The sequence below is a fragment of the Lactuca serriola genome, chromosome 2, assembly GCF_051521515.1.
Source record: "Lactuca serriola cultivar US96UC23 chromosome 2, Lser_US96UC23_V15, whole genome shotgun sequence".
NCBI lineage: Eukaryota > Viridiplantae > Streptophyta > Magnoliopsida > Asterales > Asteraceae > Lactuca > Lactuca serriola.
In genome coordinates, this window is record NC_136409.1 from 191573254 (window position 1) to 191588716 (window position 15463).

The 15463-nt window shown below is 30.2% G+C and overlaps 1 protein-coding gene across 1 annotated transcript; it reads right to left on the reverse strand.

Moving 5' to 3' along the window:
- Positions 1–9059: 9059 nt before the first annotated feature.
- LOC145087881 (4-hydroxyphenylpyruvate dioxygenase-like) lies at positions 9060–10843 on the reverse strand. Its single transcript, XM_079025981.1, has 2 exons — positions 9560–10843; positions 9060–9435 (listed from the first exon to the last, which is right to left on the reverse strand). The coding sequence occupies exons 1-2, from the start codon at positions 10708–10710 to the stop codon at positions 9246–9248; spliced, it is 1341 nt and encodes a 446-aa protein (XP_078882107.1). The 5' UTR covers positions 10711–10843; the 3' UTR covers positions 9060–9245.
- Positions 10844–15463: the final 4620 nt, after the last annotated feature.

Here is a 15463-nt window from a genome sequence, read left to right on the forward strand (position 1 = left end):
AAGCATCAAAATTTTAATATAAAAATGACTTCAAAAAACCAAAAATTTCTAACTTTTCTAAAAAAGTCAATATGTTAATTGAAAAGTAGGGGTGACAAATCGGACTATCGTGTCGTGTTTTTGTTTGATATGACACGGCACGATAAAGTTTTATGTAACATGTACACGACACGACATGATCTCAGGTTTTTCTAACTAACACGAAAACGAACCGATTAAAAAACGACAAACACGACACGACACGGCAGAGATAACATTAAATAACAATTAATGTATTTAATTAATATTTATTCATATATAACACGAAAAACAAGACAAACAAGAAAAACACAACAAAAAAATGTTAAATCGTGTCAATTTTGGGTCAAATTTTGAACATGAACACGACACGACGTCGTGTTGTTTACACTTGACACGAACACGACACGAACATGAATTCGAATTTCAATTTCGTCTCAATTTCATTTCGTGTTGGATATTTTTGTCGTATCGTATTATCAATTGTCACTCCCATTGAAAAATACGTTCAAACACCCCATAAATAGTATCTCCTACCATAAAAATACATTTATATAAGATTTTTTTTTAGTAAATATTGAAAGTTAGGAGACTTTTTTTTAATGCATGTCTAAAATTATATTTAACTATGTCCGTATTTTATGTGAGAATAAATAAATAAAACTATATTTTAAAATTTTATTTGGTTATTACAATATGAAATTTATAATATATTATTGGTTTGGAAAAATTAATATTATTTTTATGCATAAGGTGATGTCATTTTAACGTTTTATATATATATATATATATATATATATATATATATATATATATATATATATATATATATATAAAGAGAGAGAGAGAGAGAGAGAGTTAGGTTTAAATGTTTTTAGCAAATAATGTGTGACTAAATGCACCAATGAGAATTTAAGAATAATAAATCATTAAATAAATTAAAAAAGGGTATAATGGTAAACTTCCTATATCTAATTATGGTAAAAAATAATTCAATGAATATCTCCTTAATTAGTTTAACCCTACAAAGCCCACATCTCTAACCTTAAAGAGTACGGCGGCTTCCTTAAATCATAAATATCTCAATTCCTCCTTTCCACCAGAAATCATCGATACCTCAATTCCTCATTTTCACCAGAAATCGATTCTTTCACAGCTGCATGTTCGTCGGCCTATTATGATCGGAAAGAGGCTAGAAGTGAGGGTTCGGTGGTGCTGGTGGATCGCTAGCATAGGCGATGGAGGGAGGCCGACAGCGCAGGGCTGCTCCCCTTGGCTCCATTCTTCTTCTGGTCTGATTGTCTTGAAACACAAGGGCGGTTGCAAATTGGGAGTTGTAAGGCGACAGTAAGTCGTATGGGGTGGTGGCAATCGACAGGTGGGTGGAATCGGTGATGGAGGAAGTTGTTCGACAATGATTCAATCAATAGGTAAAGGCTCCTTCTTTTCTTTTTGTTCTTGTTTGATTTGGCAGAATTACATAGGTGTTCGTTTGATTAAGAATCGATGGATGTTTGTAGAAATACCTCAAAGAGAATTTGGCAGCTTTGTTGTAGAAATGGCCTGAAAGAAATTTTGATTTCTATGTTGCACGCCAGGTGTTTGTAGAAATGCCTCAAAGAGTATTTCTTTTATTTTCTTCATTAAACCTTTTGATATGTTTTTTTGTTGTTTTATTAACTCCTTATTTGTTAATTACCTGAGTAACATTAATCTTTGCTATTGATATTTGATTTTTTTAATCAATTTAGGGTGAAGATTTGATTAAGGGTTTATAAGAGATTTTCACAAATTTGAGACATTTTAGAACTTAAACATTGTATGAATGAGAAAACTCTTCTCAAAAGCATTTGTAATCACCTGATTAAATAAGCAATATGTGGAAAATATCAAAATCTAACCTTCTAATATTTGAAAATTATTAAACTTAACATGTTCCACTGTTCACAATTTTATAATCTTGATTTAGTAGCAAATTTTATGTAATCTATCAGAATATATTCTATGTATTCTTCCAGAATATATAAAATGCTAGGAATTGCAAGTAACATTATAGTAATTCTGACAGAATGCATTTATACATTCTATGCTTTAGAATGTTTATATATAGAGAAATACGATTGCAAATGGAAAATCACATGCTTTTAATTCTTTATAGTGGCATGTAAAGTTATAACTAGCAGATTTTATTCTATGTATTCTGCAAGATTGTATTCTATGTATTATGCAAGATTATGTTCTGTATATTCTACCGGAATGAATTATATGTATTCTCCCAGAATGTATAAATTAATAGGAATTGCAAGCAACATGTTTTTAACCATTATTAGTTTTTGTTGCATTTGTGATAGGAATGGTCGGAAGAATAACTTGAAGACCTGATAAGAATGACTTGAAGAATGAGCTAAAGATTGATGACACTCACAGTTTAAGGATGTTCTTATTTTTTAAGAATTACACTTGTATTTATTCATTAACTGTATATTCAAGAATACTGATTTTTTATGATATTCTTTTAGAATATGTATAAATATATTACAATGTAGAAGGCTATTAGTACGTAAGAATATGTATGAATTTGTATTTAAGTTCGAATATATATGAAAATATTAAAATGTTGTTATTTTTTAATTAGGAGTTCAAGAATTCTGTTATTCTTCGTTAATATTCTACTAGAATTAAACTCTGAAAGAACATCATTCAAACAAAAATTCATTCTGACGGAATAAAATCGGTTATGTTTACAAATTATGTTTAGAATTAATTAAAATTAATTTAAAAAATTCAGATTTTAAAATTAGAAGTGTTAATGATCCCTTAAAATCCGAAATTACCTTTTTTAAAATAGGTTAATTGACCAAAATACCATTTTTCTGAAATTTGTGTGATTATATGGTACATACTACTACTCTATTGTAATATCATAAACCCTCAGATCATAATCATTGATTTTATTCATCCGGTGGTCCAGATCTGTGCATTCTGGCACACAATAGTTAGTAAAAACAAAATAACCTAAGCCTATATATATATATATATATATATATATATATATATATATATATATATATATATATATATATATATATATATATATATATATATATAGGGAAAGGTTATTTGCAAAACAAAAAAACCCTAAAAATCATAAAAATGTATAAAAAAAATATCTAGAGATCACAACACTTTTTTTTGACATTTTTTAAGAAACAATTGCAGCTTTTTAAAGAAAATCGCTGAAAAAAAAATTTGAAAAAAAAACTTTTTTTATTACTAAAAAAAATTGATTTTTTTTTCAGCGAATTTTTATAAAAAGCTGCGATTTTTTATAAAAAAATTCAAAAAAAAGTTTTGTGATCTCTAAGTATTTTTTTTATGCATTTTTATAATTTTTAGGGTTTTTTGTTTTCCATAGAACCTAACCTATATATATATATATATATATATATATATATATATATATATATATATATATATATATATATATATATATATATCATTTTAACACATTTTCATAATACTTTTCATTATTTAAAATCATTATAATTATATTTTTTTGGACGACCGTAATACCTTCCTTATATTTTGTGCAATAATACTCTTCTTTCTATTTTGTAGGCATGATTCTGATAGGATTTCATGAACTGGTACGAAGCCCGTCTGGAAACTAAAACAATGCAAACGTGGGCATCAACGGACGTAAAAGAAAATGTCAGAGGTAACATACATGATTTTAAGGGTAGTATGTCGGAAAATTGTATTACGCCAGACAATTTCTCAAAAAAATTATACTACGCGGGAAATTGGAAGGGTAGCACATGCCATGTGCAACTTGTTGGTCTGCCCCTGACATAGGTGGAGGGCGATTTTACCATTGTCGAAGTTACCAACACCGTCATAGTCACACTTGTCATACACCATTGATACGAAAGTCGCCTGGAACAACACTTCTTTTTGGGTGATTATGGTTCAGAATGTATGGTTCTTAAATTCTTTTAGTGTGGTTTCCAAAACCATGATTAAATTAGTGTTTGTTCATGTTCGCTTTTGTGGTTTGAATTAAAAAACCATGTTTATGGTTGCTTCTGTTGATTGAATCAATGTTTGTTGATAGTTAAAAGTATTTTTTGTTGGTTATTTTCATAACCAAAACATAAAACGTGGAAGCATAATTTTGGATCTTTAATCTCGAATTTGATTAAAAGAAAACTTAAACATATAAGAATGATTAGATACCTTGTTCCATTGAGATTTTCAGATCTAGAGACTAGGAAGAGCTTTCCAGTTGATCTCAAGAGCTCTCTCTAAAATCCCCCATCAATGAACCACACATATTTCTTAGTGTATTTTCGTGTGTTTTGATTTGCTCCTCATCACATGTATTTATAGATGGATATAAACCCTAATGTGAGAGATGAAAGGGATCTTGAGGATCTTGAGTCAAACCGGGAACTCAACCCACATGGTAAGTAAATATTCTATAAATCCGTCCATCAACAATTTATATTCTTACCATAATAAATTGATTTCATGATAACATTACATATATATGATGTGGTCTCATAATTATCTAACAATCTCCCACTGGACCACAAATATATAAATGTACATATAACCGTATAAGCGCTTTAATGAATGTTATCATAATATTGGTACCCTTAAACAATCTCGTCCACTAATCATAATAGTATAGGATCAAAGCGGTCTTCGTTACAATTTATGTAACTAAACCTATCAATGGTCACATATACATATATAACTAACGACATAGATTAAACATGAAGTGTGGTTTTAAATCTAAATAGATTTCCAACGAGTTCCTTTTTAACTTGAAGTGAGATCAAACTTCAAATAAGTGCAACTAATAATGGAGTCAACCGAATTCTTAATTCTATACAGAAAAACATATTCTTAAACAAGACATAACGCACCATAAAACTCCCACTAAAACCAATATCACACCAACGTGTGTAGTATGCTCATGAAAGACCTAGGGAGGTATTCCCTTTATGAGCGGATCTGCTTTCATGGAGTTTGTTCATATGTGTTATATATATTTCCATTTTGCACTATTGTGTTAACAGAAGGAAACTTGATGTCAATATGCTTTGATTTAATAGAACTTCTGTTATATAACATTGTTGATTTATTATCACAACTTTAATGGTCTTTCAATACCAACAATGTGTAGCCTCGTGACAAATTTTCGCAACCATATTCCATGCTATAAATTATGATGCCATTATGGAAGATGCTACCGAAGTCTATTCCATGAAGTGGCTCATCATGCTAAAATTTAAAAGTATCCCTATATGGATCGGTAACCATTTTGGCATCTAATAAAATCAGATTTTTAATAAAAATGATCTCCAAAACATCTGATTTCCTATAGTTGAGCATATAGACTTTTGTTATATATAGATATCTCAAAATTCATTTGGCTACTTTCTTATGATCCAAACTTGGGTTGTATAGATATCGACCCAAAACCAGAAAAATAAATTTACTCCCACTTAATATGTGATACACAATATCATTTACTATATTTACCGCAAAACCAAAAGAGATAATAAATTGATGATAAATGTGGTACCACGCATAGGATATCCGAAGTTAAGGTTGTTGAGTTTGTGTATTCAAAATAGGATATTGAAAAACATTGTCGATCACTGATTCATAATTTGCATACTATCGAAAGCAATAATAGGAATCAAGATTGATTCCTCCTTAAGGACAATGTTTTAACCTTGTTTCTCCCCCAAACTCAACATCCTCAAAGAATGTTGCTCTATCCAAAATGAATGGTCAATATCCACGCAATTGAGAACTAACATAATGTCCTCATTGCATTCCTTAAAGTTAATCTCATTGAGTAAGAATCATAAGTGTGATTAATGTTAACAGGTATAATACCATAATTCAGATTTCTGTTTTGAGCCTATAGGTAAATCTACTTTTATGCTCATTAATCCATAAACCGTAATCAATAATTTCAATTTATGACATTTTTATAAGGTATCAACACAACATTAATATCAAGTCTTTGGACAGTAATACTAACTTGCAAGAGATATCCTTATTTTAGAGATAAACGTTGACAATAAATCATGTCAATTAACAATCTCCTCTTTGGATTGACTTATTAATCACATGGAACCAAAAAATCGCCACACGTTTATCACCACATATATGTTTATTCGGCCAAATATCAGTCTACCTTTGGATCGGCTAATATCCGCATTAATATACACATAAACTATAAATTTTGATAATAAGAATTGACAATATATCATGTCAATTAATAAATCTCTCTTTGGATTGACTTATTAATGACATATAACCTAAAGAATCGTCACATATTTATCATCAAACATGTATTTATCCGGCCAAATATTAACATACCTTTGGGTCGATTAATATCCACATTAATAAATACAAACCATAAAATTTAAGTTATTTGTAAATTAATTTTCACAAAAGAGATCGCTTTGACGATATATTGTGTCACTTAATTTACCCTTAAAATAAATAATATGTCATAAATGAAATTTATCAATAACCAAAAATACGTTTATAAGTTTCCATAAACTCTATTGCATGCTTTTGTACAACTTTTTTTTTAATAATTTTAAATATTTAATATCACCGTAATTTAAGTATTTACTCATAAGATTAAACTTGCAATAATTAAATATCACATATCAAATTTGACCATACAAGTTGAACATATTAAAATAGTTAGCAATTTCATACACCATAATTTTAAAAACTTATTCGTACCATAATTTCATAATTTAAATATATAAATTTATGGTAAAAAAATTGCTACTTCGTTTTAAGGTTAATTCTTACAGACATGTCAACTTGTGACCATTTGCTACTTAAAATGTGGAACAAAGTTACGCTGAGCATACAATTGTATGTAGCCACAAAAATTAATAATTGAAAAAATAACCCAAATTGTAAATAGCAAAGGCTGCTGCTACGTACCCTAATGTCTGCAGTTTTACTAAAAGTTGGAAAAGACACAGATCTATAGTCAAAAGGTATAATCGAATCAAAGATATACAAAATAATAATAAACAATATATTAATCCAGATTGGGTTTTATCATGATGAAGATTTGAAAAAAAAAAATTTATAGTCTCCAAATTATATATACATATATTCTTTAAATATATCGTATGTATCTAAAAGTTTAGATACTTGATAAAACCCCTCATGGTCACTGTTATCTTTGATTTCTTTATTAGACTTTAATAAACATAAAGTCTTTTAATCAATTAAAAGAATAAAGCTTTGATATTATTACTGGACATCCACAAGTAAAGTAGTCAATTAAACATTGGCTTGTATTTTAAATCATTCACAACCGTAACATAAGAGACACACTTTAAGCATCACAATCTGGTACCATCTTGCTTTCAAGCAAGAAAAAAAATGTCCGAAAAGAACAAGAAGACAAAGTTACGTATACAAGTATGTTATACATCAAATGTTATTAGATCGGAAAATATCCCACAATTTTAATGGTTTATAATCCAATCAAAATTTTCTAGTAAGAGATTCAAGTAAACTCTGATATCAATTGTTGGTTATTTTCATAACCAAAACATAAAACGTGGAAACATAATTTTGGATCTTTAATCTCGAATCTGATTAAAAGAAAACGTAAACATATAAGAATGATTAGATACCTTGTTCCATTGAGATTTTTGGATCTAGAGATTAGGAAGAACTTTCCAGTTGATCTCAAAAGTTCTCTCTAAAATCCCCCATCAATAAACCATACAGATTTCTTAGTGTATTTTCGTGTGTTTTGATTTGCTCCTCATCACATGTATTTATAGATGGATATAAACCCTAATGTGAGAGATGGAAAAGATCTTGAAGATCTTGAGTAAAACCGGGAGCTCAACCCACCTAGTAAGTAAATATTCTATAAATCGGTCTATCAACAATTTATATTCTTATCATAATAAATTGATTTCATGATAACATTACATATATATGAAGTGGTCCCATAATTATCTAACATTTTTTTTTATTGAAAACTTTGTAAACTTGTTTGACACAGAGGAGTAGAAACGTCCACGTAAAAAATTGTCTTAAGTTTTTTGATTTTTTGAACTTGGTATTTTATGCTTGGCTTCTCAAAATATTTGTATTTGTTTTCAAAGCAATCATGGAGATTTTCTTGTGAAGGAAATGAAATAATTTTTGGAGTTATATTGCGTGATTGAATAATCCAATATTAAGTCACTTTAACTCATGCATTGTCACGTGTTGCCTTGTGAAGGGTACAAGGGTTAATATGATAATTGTTTATGGTAGGCAAGGAGTTGGTATACGAATTGGCATTTGGCAAGTGCTTTTGTTCCCTTTTAAGTATATTATCTCACTTTAAAAAGAAAATGACAAGTTAAATAAATATGATATTTTAAAAGTTTATAAAAAATATAAATGATGTTTTAAAATTAAAATTTATAAAAAAATAAAAATAACAGTTAAAAAAATTTTAAAATAAAAAAAAGGTTTTAGACAGATGATATTTTAAGTTTTTATTTATGACATATGAAATTCTCCCTCGATCAAGTTTAATAAACTCTAATTATTCAACAAATAATTAGGTCCATACAAACAATTAGGTTCATAATACATGAATTACTTTCATATAAGAATGTTTACTAACCAAACAACATCGATTCTTGAATATTCTTTAACTAGTTTCAAATATCCTCGTCAAAACCCAAAACATGGTAAACCTAAGTTCATCAATATGATCAGACATCGAGATTAGGGTTACGCCTCTGGTTGTTGTGTTAATATAACAAAATAGGGATAGATTTCTTCAAAAAGTAGTTTTTTAAAGCCCTCTTGATACCAAAATCGCCCTTGGACTTCACTCTCGAGCTCTTTGAAGTGTTTTGTGATAAAATGTGTGTGTGTTTTTGTCAGAAAAGTAAACAACTATGTGGTCTTTCTTCCATGACACATTCGAGCATATGTTGCGAAAGCTAAAAACAGTTTGATTAACGAAGAAAAACTAACCCAACAGTATTTATTCCGTATAGAAAATTAGAACATGTTACCAATATCTTCTTGTCAAGTTCAAACATTTTCAGGACTCACTTTCTACAGAATCCTCATGTACATATGTAATATGTTCGAATCATAGGATTTCAATGAAGAAGACATGGATATTACTACCATAGTATGGGCAGCTTTCATGCAGCAGCAGTTGGTTCAGTAGTGGTTCGTGCTTCAAGCGTCTTCTCATATTCCTCGATAGATTTGAAGAGCTCAGAGAAGTTCCCTTTCCCGAATCCTCCACACCCTGCCTTCTGCTGCACCTTGCCTTCATCATCTTTCACCATACACCCAACTCTCTGAATTATCTCTATGAATATGGTTGGCCTGCCCAGATACAAATACAAACAACAATCCCAAATTTTGGGAATTCATCAATATGCAAGTTAGGGTTCTGTATTATTGAATATGCTGATAATGAATTCAAGAGCATTGGTTAATATGGGCATACCTGTCACCCACGGGTTTGGTGAAGATTTGAAGCAGAGTCCCCTGATCATCTCTATCGACTAATATTCCCAACTCCTCACACTCCTTAATCTCTTCATCTGTCAATACATCTCCGACTCTATTCTTCAAATTCCGATAATAAGTAGGCGGTGGCGACGGCATAAACTCAAAACCACCAATACCGCTGCGCTTCCTCATCTCTCTCAAGGTCCGAAATATGTCCTCACTTGCCAGCGCCAAATGCTGAACTCCGGCGCCTTCGTTGTGTTCCAGATACGTCTGAATCTGGCTCTTCCTCTTTGTTCCGTACACCGGCTCATTCATAGGGATCAAAACCATCTCGCTATTGCACGCTAAAACGACCGAATTGAGTCCGCTCTCGCTCGTGCCGACATCCTCCGCCGTGAATTCGGCGAACTCATGGAATCCGGTGAACGATTTCACGTAGTCTACAGCCGGAGCGAGTTCCGGGACGTTGCCTACGGCGTGATCAAGACGGCGGATACCGTAGTCAAGGTCAGGAAACGACGACGTCTTTTCAACTGGTTCAAACCCGGGCAAGAAATTAGATATGCCATCAAAGTTTGGATTCTTGAAGCTTATGTAACGCAAAACGACATCGCCGTAGAGTTTAACTTCAGACAGTACGACGTCGTTATTTCCAAGGGTGATTGGGGAAGAAGAGGGTTTAGCGCCGTGGGAGACGCTGACGGAGAAAGCGATTTCGGCGTCTTCGACTTCAATGGCGACTGAGCGGACTGCGAGGCCGTGGGAAGCGGTGAAGTTGCGGCAGTCAGTGTGGGAAAACGACGGGATGGAAGCGGTGGTGGAGGTGACGGCGGAGGAGATGGAGGGGGAATAAGGAGCAGTGAAGAGGAAGTTGAGTTGGCCGGAGCGGAGGAGGTAGGAGGCGTGAGTTGCGTTTCCAGTTGATAGATCGGATTTCTGAACGATGGGCATGCCGAGGCCCCAGGAGAAACGTCGGGCGGTGTTGGTGGCGTCGGAGCACCAGAACTCAATGTGGTGGAATCTTTTGACTGAGAATTTGTCGGACATGGGATTTGTTCGGATGAAGCTGTTGAAGCCAACTAGCTTGAAGGCGGAGCCGGTTTGTTCTCCGGCAACATTGGAGGGTTTAGCTTCCGTTCCCATTTTGGATTTGGATTTGGATTTGGATTTTGAAATCGTGAATTAGGTGTAGATCAAATATAGATGTATAGAAGCGAGTAGGAGCACGTCTCCAAAAGAAACAGGATATGAACCACACGGAAGTATCAACGATTGGTTTGGAGTGATGATATTGACACGTAACACTGGTTATCTCAAAGATTCAAACCAGAAATTAGATACTAATCTTTGTTTTTCAAGTTGCATATATACACTTTATCTAACAAATTAGTGGCAATATAAGATCGTTATGCCAAATTTTTAAATTTAAATCCTTTAACAAAAATCTATGCATACGAGTATCGTTATATACTTATAAAACTTGTATTTTTTCTTGAACCACATTTATTTGAAACTTCTATGTATTTTTTTCTTTCACTACATGCATTTGAAACTCCCATGATTTTTCAATTTCTTTCTTATAATTATTATAAGTTGGTTGTGTAATCAGATATAAACTAAATTTCAATATTAAAAAAAAAAAAAAATTCTACTTATAAAGTTTGTTTTTAACTTTTAACATATTATACTTAATTTAAAGGTCTAATATTTGTATGTAAGCTATTATCATTTTAAAGCTACAACTTTTGATCAATTTGTATAAAATATTTAAATTGTTAATTTAAATATAACCTTACATGATCAACTTAAATATAAAATTTAGTTCAACTTAAACAACCTAAAGAATATTTAGTAAATAGTTAAAAGTAATAAATTGTAGTGTTTTTTTTATTAATGATTATAAATTGGTTAATAAGGCTAAATAAGTATCAAACCTAAATTCATTTGAAATTCTCATGACTTTTCAATTTTTTTCTAATAATTATTATAAGTTGGTTGTGTAATCATATATAACCTAATTTCAATATTAAAAAATATATTTTCTTCTACTTATAAAGTTTGTTTTTTAACTTTTAACATATTATACTTAATTTATTAGGTCTAATATGTTGTATGTAAACCGTTATCATTTTAAAGCTATAACTTTTGATCAATTTGTATAAAATATTTAAATTGTTAATTAAAATATTATCTTACATGATCAACTTAAATATAAAATTTAGTTCAACTTAAACAACCCAAAGAATATTTGGTAAACTAGGTGTGAGGCCCATGTATTACATGAGTTTATTTAAGAAAAATTAAATATGAAATTTTCACAATTTGAAAAATTTGAATTTATAAGAAAAATGAGAAATTTTTTGAATTATTAAAATTAACGAGGCTTTAATGTATTGAATACATTTATATATTACCTTACATATTAAATGTAGAATTTAATAAAATGAAAAATACAATAAAATGACAAGTGGAAAATAGAAAATTTAAAAATTCTAGAAAATGTCATGTGTCCAGATAAAAGAAAAAAGGACATGTGCCCAAAAAACCTTCATTTATTAGAGTAGATAGTTAAAAGTGATAAATTGTAGTGTCTTTCTAATAATGATTATAAATTGGTTAATAAGGATAAATAAGTATCAAACCTAAAGTGTAATAAAAAATAAACTAAATTTCAATATTAAAATAATATTTTTACTTCTACTTATAAAGTTATGTCTTTAACTTTTAACATATTATATTTAATTTATTAGATTTAATATGTTGTAAAGATAATAAATATAAATCTTAAAGTGTAATCATATATAAACCAAATTTCAATATGAAAAAAATATATTTTCTTTTACTTATAAAGTTATGTTTTTAACATTTAACATGTTATACTTAATTTATTAGATCTAATATGTTGTTGTATGTAAACCATTATCATTTTAAAGCTACAACTTTTGAACAATTTGTATAAAATACTTAAATTGTTAATTTAAATATAACCTTACAGGATCAACTTAAATATAAACTTTAGTTAAAAGTGATAAATTGCAGTGTCTATCTAATAACTATTATAAGTTGGTTAATAAGGTTTAATAAATATTTAACCGAAAATGTAATCATAAATAAACTAAATTTCAATATGTAAATAATATTTTTACTTCTACTTATAAGGTTATGTCTTTAACTTTTAACATATTATACTTAATTTATTAGATTTAATATGTTGTTGTATGTAAACCATTAACAGTTTAACGTTAGAACTTTTGAATAGTTTGGACAAAATACTAAAATTGTTTATTTAAATATAACATTACAATGTCAACTTCAATATAAATTTGAGTTCCACTTAAAAAACCCAAATAATATTTTCTTAATAGTTAAAAGTGATAAAATTTAGTGCTAAATGCAAAAACCAAATTGTAATATTAATTTAACTAAAATATTTCTTAAAGATATTTTATAATCATTAAAAGTTTTCAAATAAGTAGCATAAAATAACTAAGAATAACAATAGTTAGAAATAACTCTATATAAATAATTATATTGTTACCTTTAAAATAATAAAAAAATTGTTTGATGTTTTAAATAATTACAATGATAGAAATTAACTAACAATAACAACAACTATAAATAACATTAAACTATATATTATATTTACTTTTATTCATGAGTAACCCGCGAGCAGAAGTCATTCAAAAGATTAAGATTAAAAAAAACATATATTTATAATGATTTCAGCTATATAGATGCTTATGCACAACGCGCAGACATTCTCCTAGTTTAATATATAAATATTTAGAAATGCATTTTTTACATCTAATTATTTAATTTAAAATTGAATATTTACAAACTAATCATATTATTTTGAAAATATTAAAATTTTTTATATACGAGGGATCGACATGTATGCCTCATGAACTTAACGAAGATGATTAGTAGATATATTTCAAAATTGAGGAGCATTTGAGATTGAGTTTAAAAATATAATTCAATTTTGAGTAAATTACACGAATAGTTCATGTGATTTGGTCTCTAACTTTTTTTTTTTAACTTGGACGGTCCATAATATACATTTTTGTTACAAACTTGGTCCTCCTAAGCATAAAAAGACTATTTTACCCTTTATTATTATTTTTTAATTTAATTCATTTTTATTCACCTATTTATATTATTATTAAATATAAGAACTTAAATTTACTTTCCACTTTCATCACCCACGTTTTTTGGTTCACCCACAACTTCCACCTCCGGTTACATCTTCCACCGCCTCTACCCTCCCCCTTCTACCCGTCGATGTTTTCTCTCTCCAGCATCCGACATCTGCAAAGTCACCGCCACAACATCTATTGCTCCCGCCATAAGTGTTGATCTACTGCCCTGCCACCCCCTTAGTGTAAGCATGTAAGGAACCCCCATCTTAAATCAATGTCGAAGTTTAATGGTGGTGGATATGAAAATCGTCAAAGCTTTTAGTCAAGATGCAGAAAACAAATTCTAATGCTTATTCACTAATCTAGTTATTTGCAAACTGAGAAAGGGCATAATTTCTAATGCTTGTTCACTAATATGGTATTTACAAAACCGAGAAAGAACACCGATTTTTAGATCTAGGGTTTAGATTCATGGGCCTACCATTGTCGACAAACCAAACAAGTAACAAGGATGGATGATTTTTGTTGGCAAACTGTGACTACAATACGACACTTCCATGGTAGATGCAATGTGTGTATGTTTGGCGGGGGGGGGGGGGGGGGGAGGGGGGGAGGGGGGGTTATTGATCAAATTAGAAGGTGACTTGGTGCTTATTTTCTTTGAGTAATCAATGGCTTCGTCTTCTTACTTTCACCTATAACTAATCCTCAAGCTACCAATTTAAAAATGCTTGGAAAGTAAGCTTGTATTTGTTGAAATCTTTTGTGGTGAGTAGTGAATTTGATAGACCATTTATGATTCAATGATTTGTAATTGTAAGAGGCACAAGGATTTCAAATCGTATTTTTGTTTTCTAGGGTTGTTTTAGTGGTCATAGAAATTGTCTCTTTAGCTTCATAACAGTTTCATGCTAGAAATCAAATTAAGAAATTGAAATTTTATGTCATGTAATTAGAATTGCGTTGTTGTTTGTGATTTTATTTTGTATTGTGCATAAGTCGTCTGATAGTGTTTCATGGTCGTCTAGTGGTTAGGGGGAAGAGATATGGGTCATGGGGGAGACGAAGGAAAGAAATTTGAAAAAGATTGGGGTAGGCCCATTATATGTTAATAATAATATAAATAGTTGTATAAAAATGAATCAAATTAAAAAGAAATCACTAAAGCGCAAAATAGTCTTTTAGGTTTGATATTTATTTAACCTTATTAACCAAATTATAATCATTATTAGAAGAACAAATTACTTAAATCGTTCTTGTGGTTTGGTTAAATTTGTGTGTTTGGTCCCTAACTTTTGTTTTGCACTCGGACCGTCCTTACAAATTCATTTTATTGCGTCCTTCGTCCATGTCAAACATAAAAAGACACTTCTGCCCTTTCTCATTCGTTTTTTACCCTTTTAATTATTTGTTTTATGTTTTTAAATAATAAAATAAAATAAAATAAAAAGACCCCCCCCTCCACTCCCCATTTCATTCTCATCCACCCACTCATTTACATTCTCCAAGTTTTCCCAAATCCTCTTTCCGGCGAGAGACCATCGCTACTTTTCCAATGATCACCATCACTTTTCCGGCACACAATTGTCGCCTCTGTAACCACCTCTTCTCACCAACCTCACTAGAACCTCAGTTCCTCCCTTCCCGTCACGGCGTCACCACCGTTCACCTTTTCTTCTATTTTCTTCAAAATTGTCTTCACATACCATTTCAAACCACAACAAACAAATAATCCATCATCCCTCTCCATCGTTCTC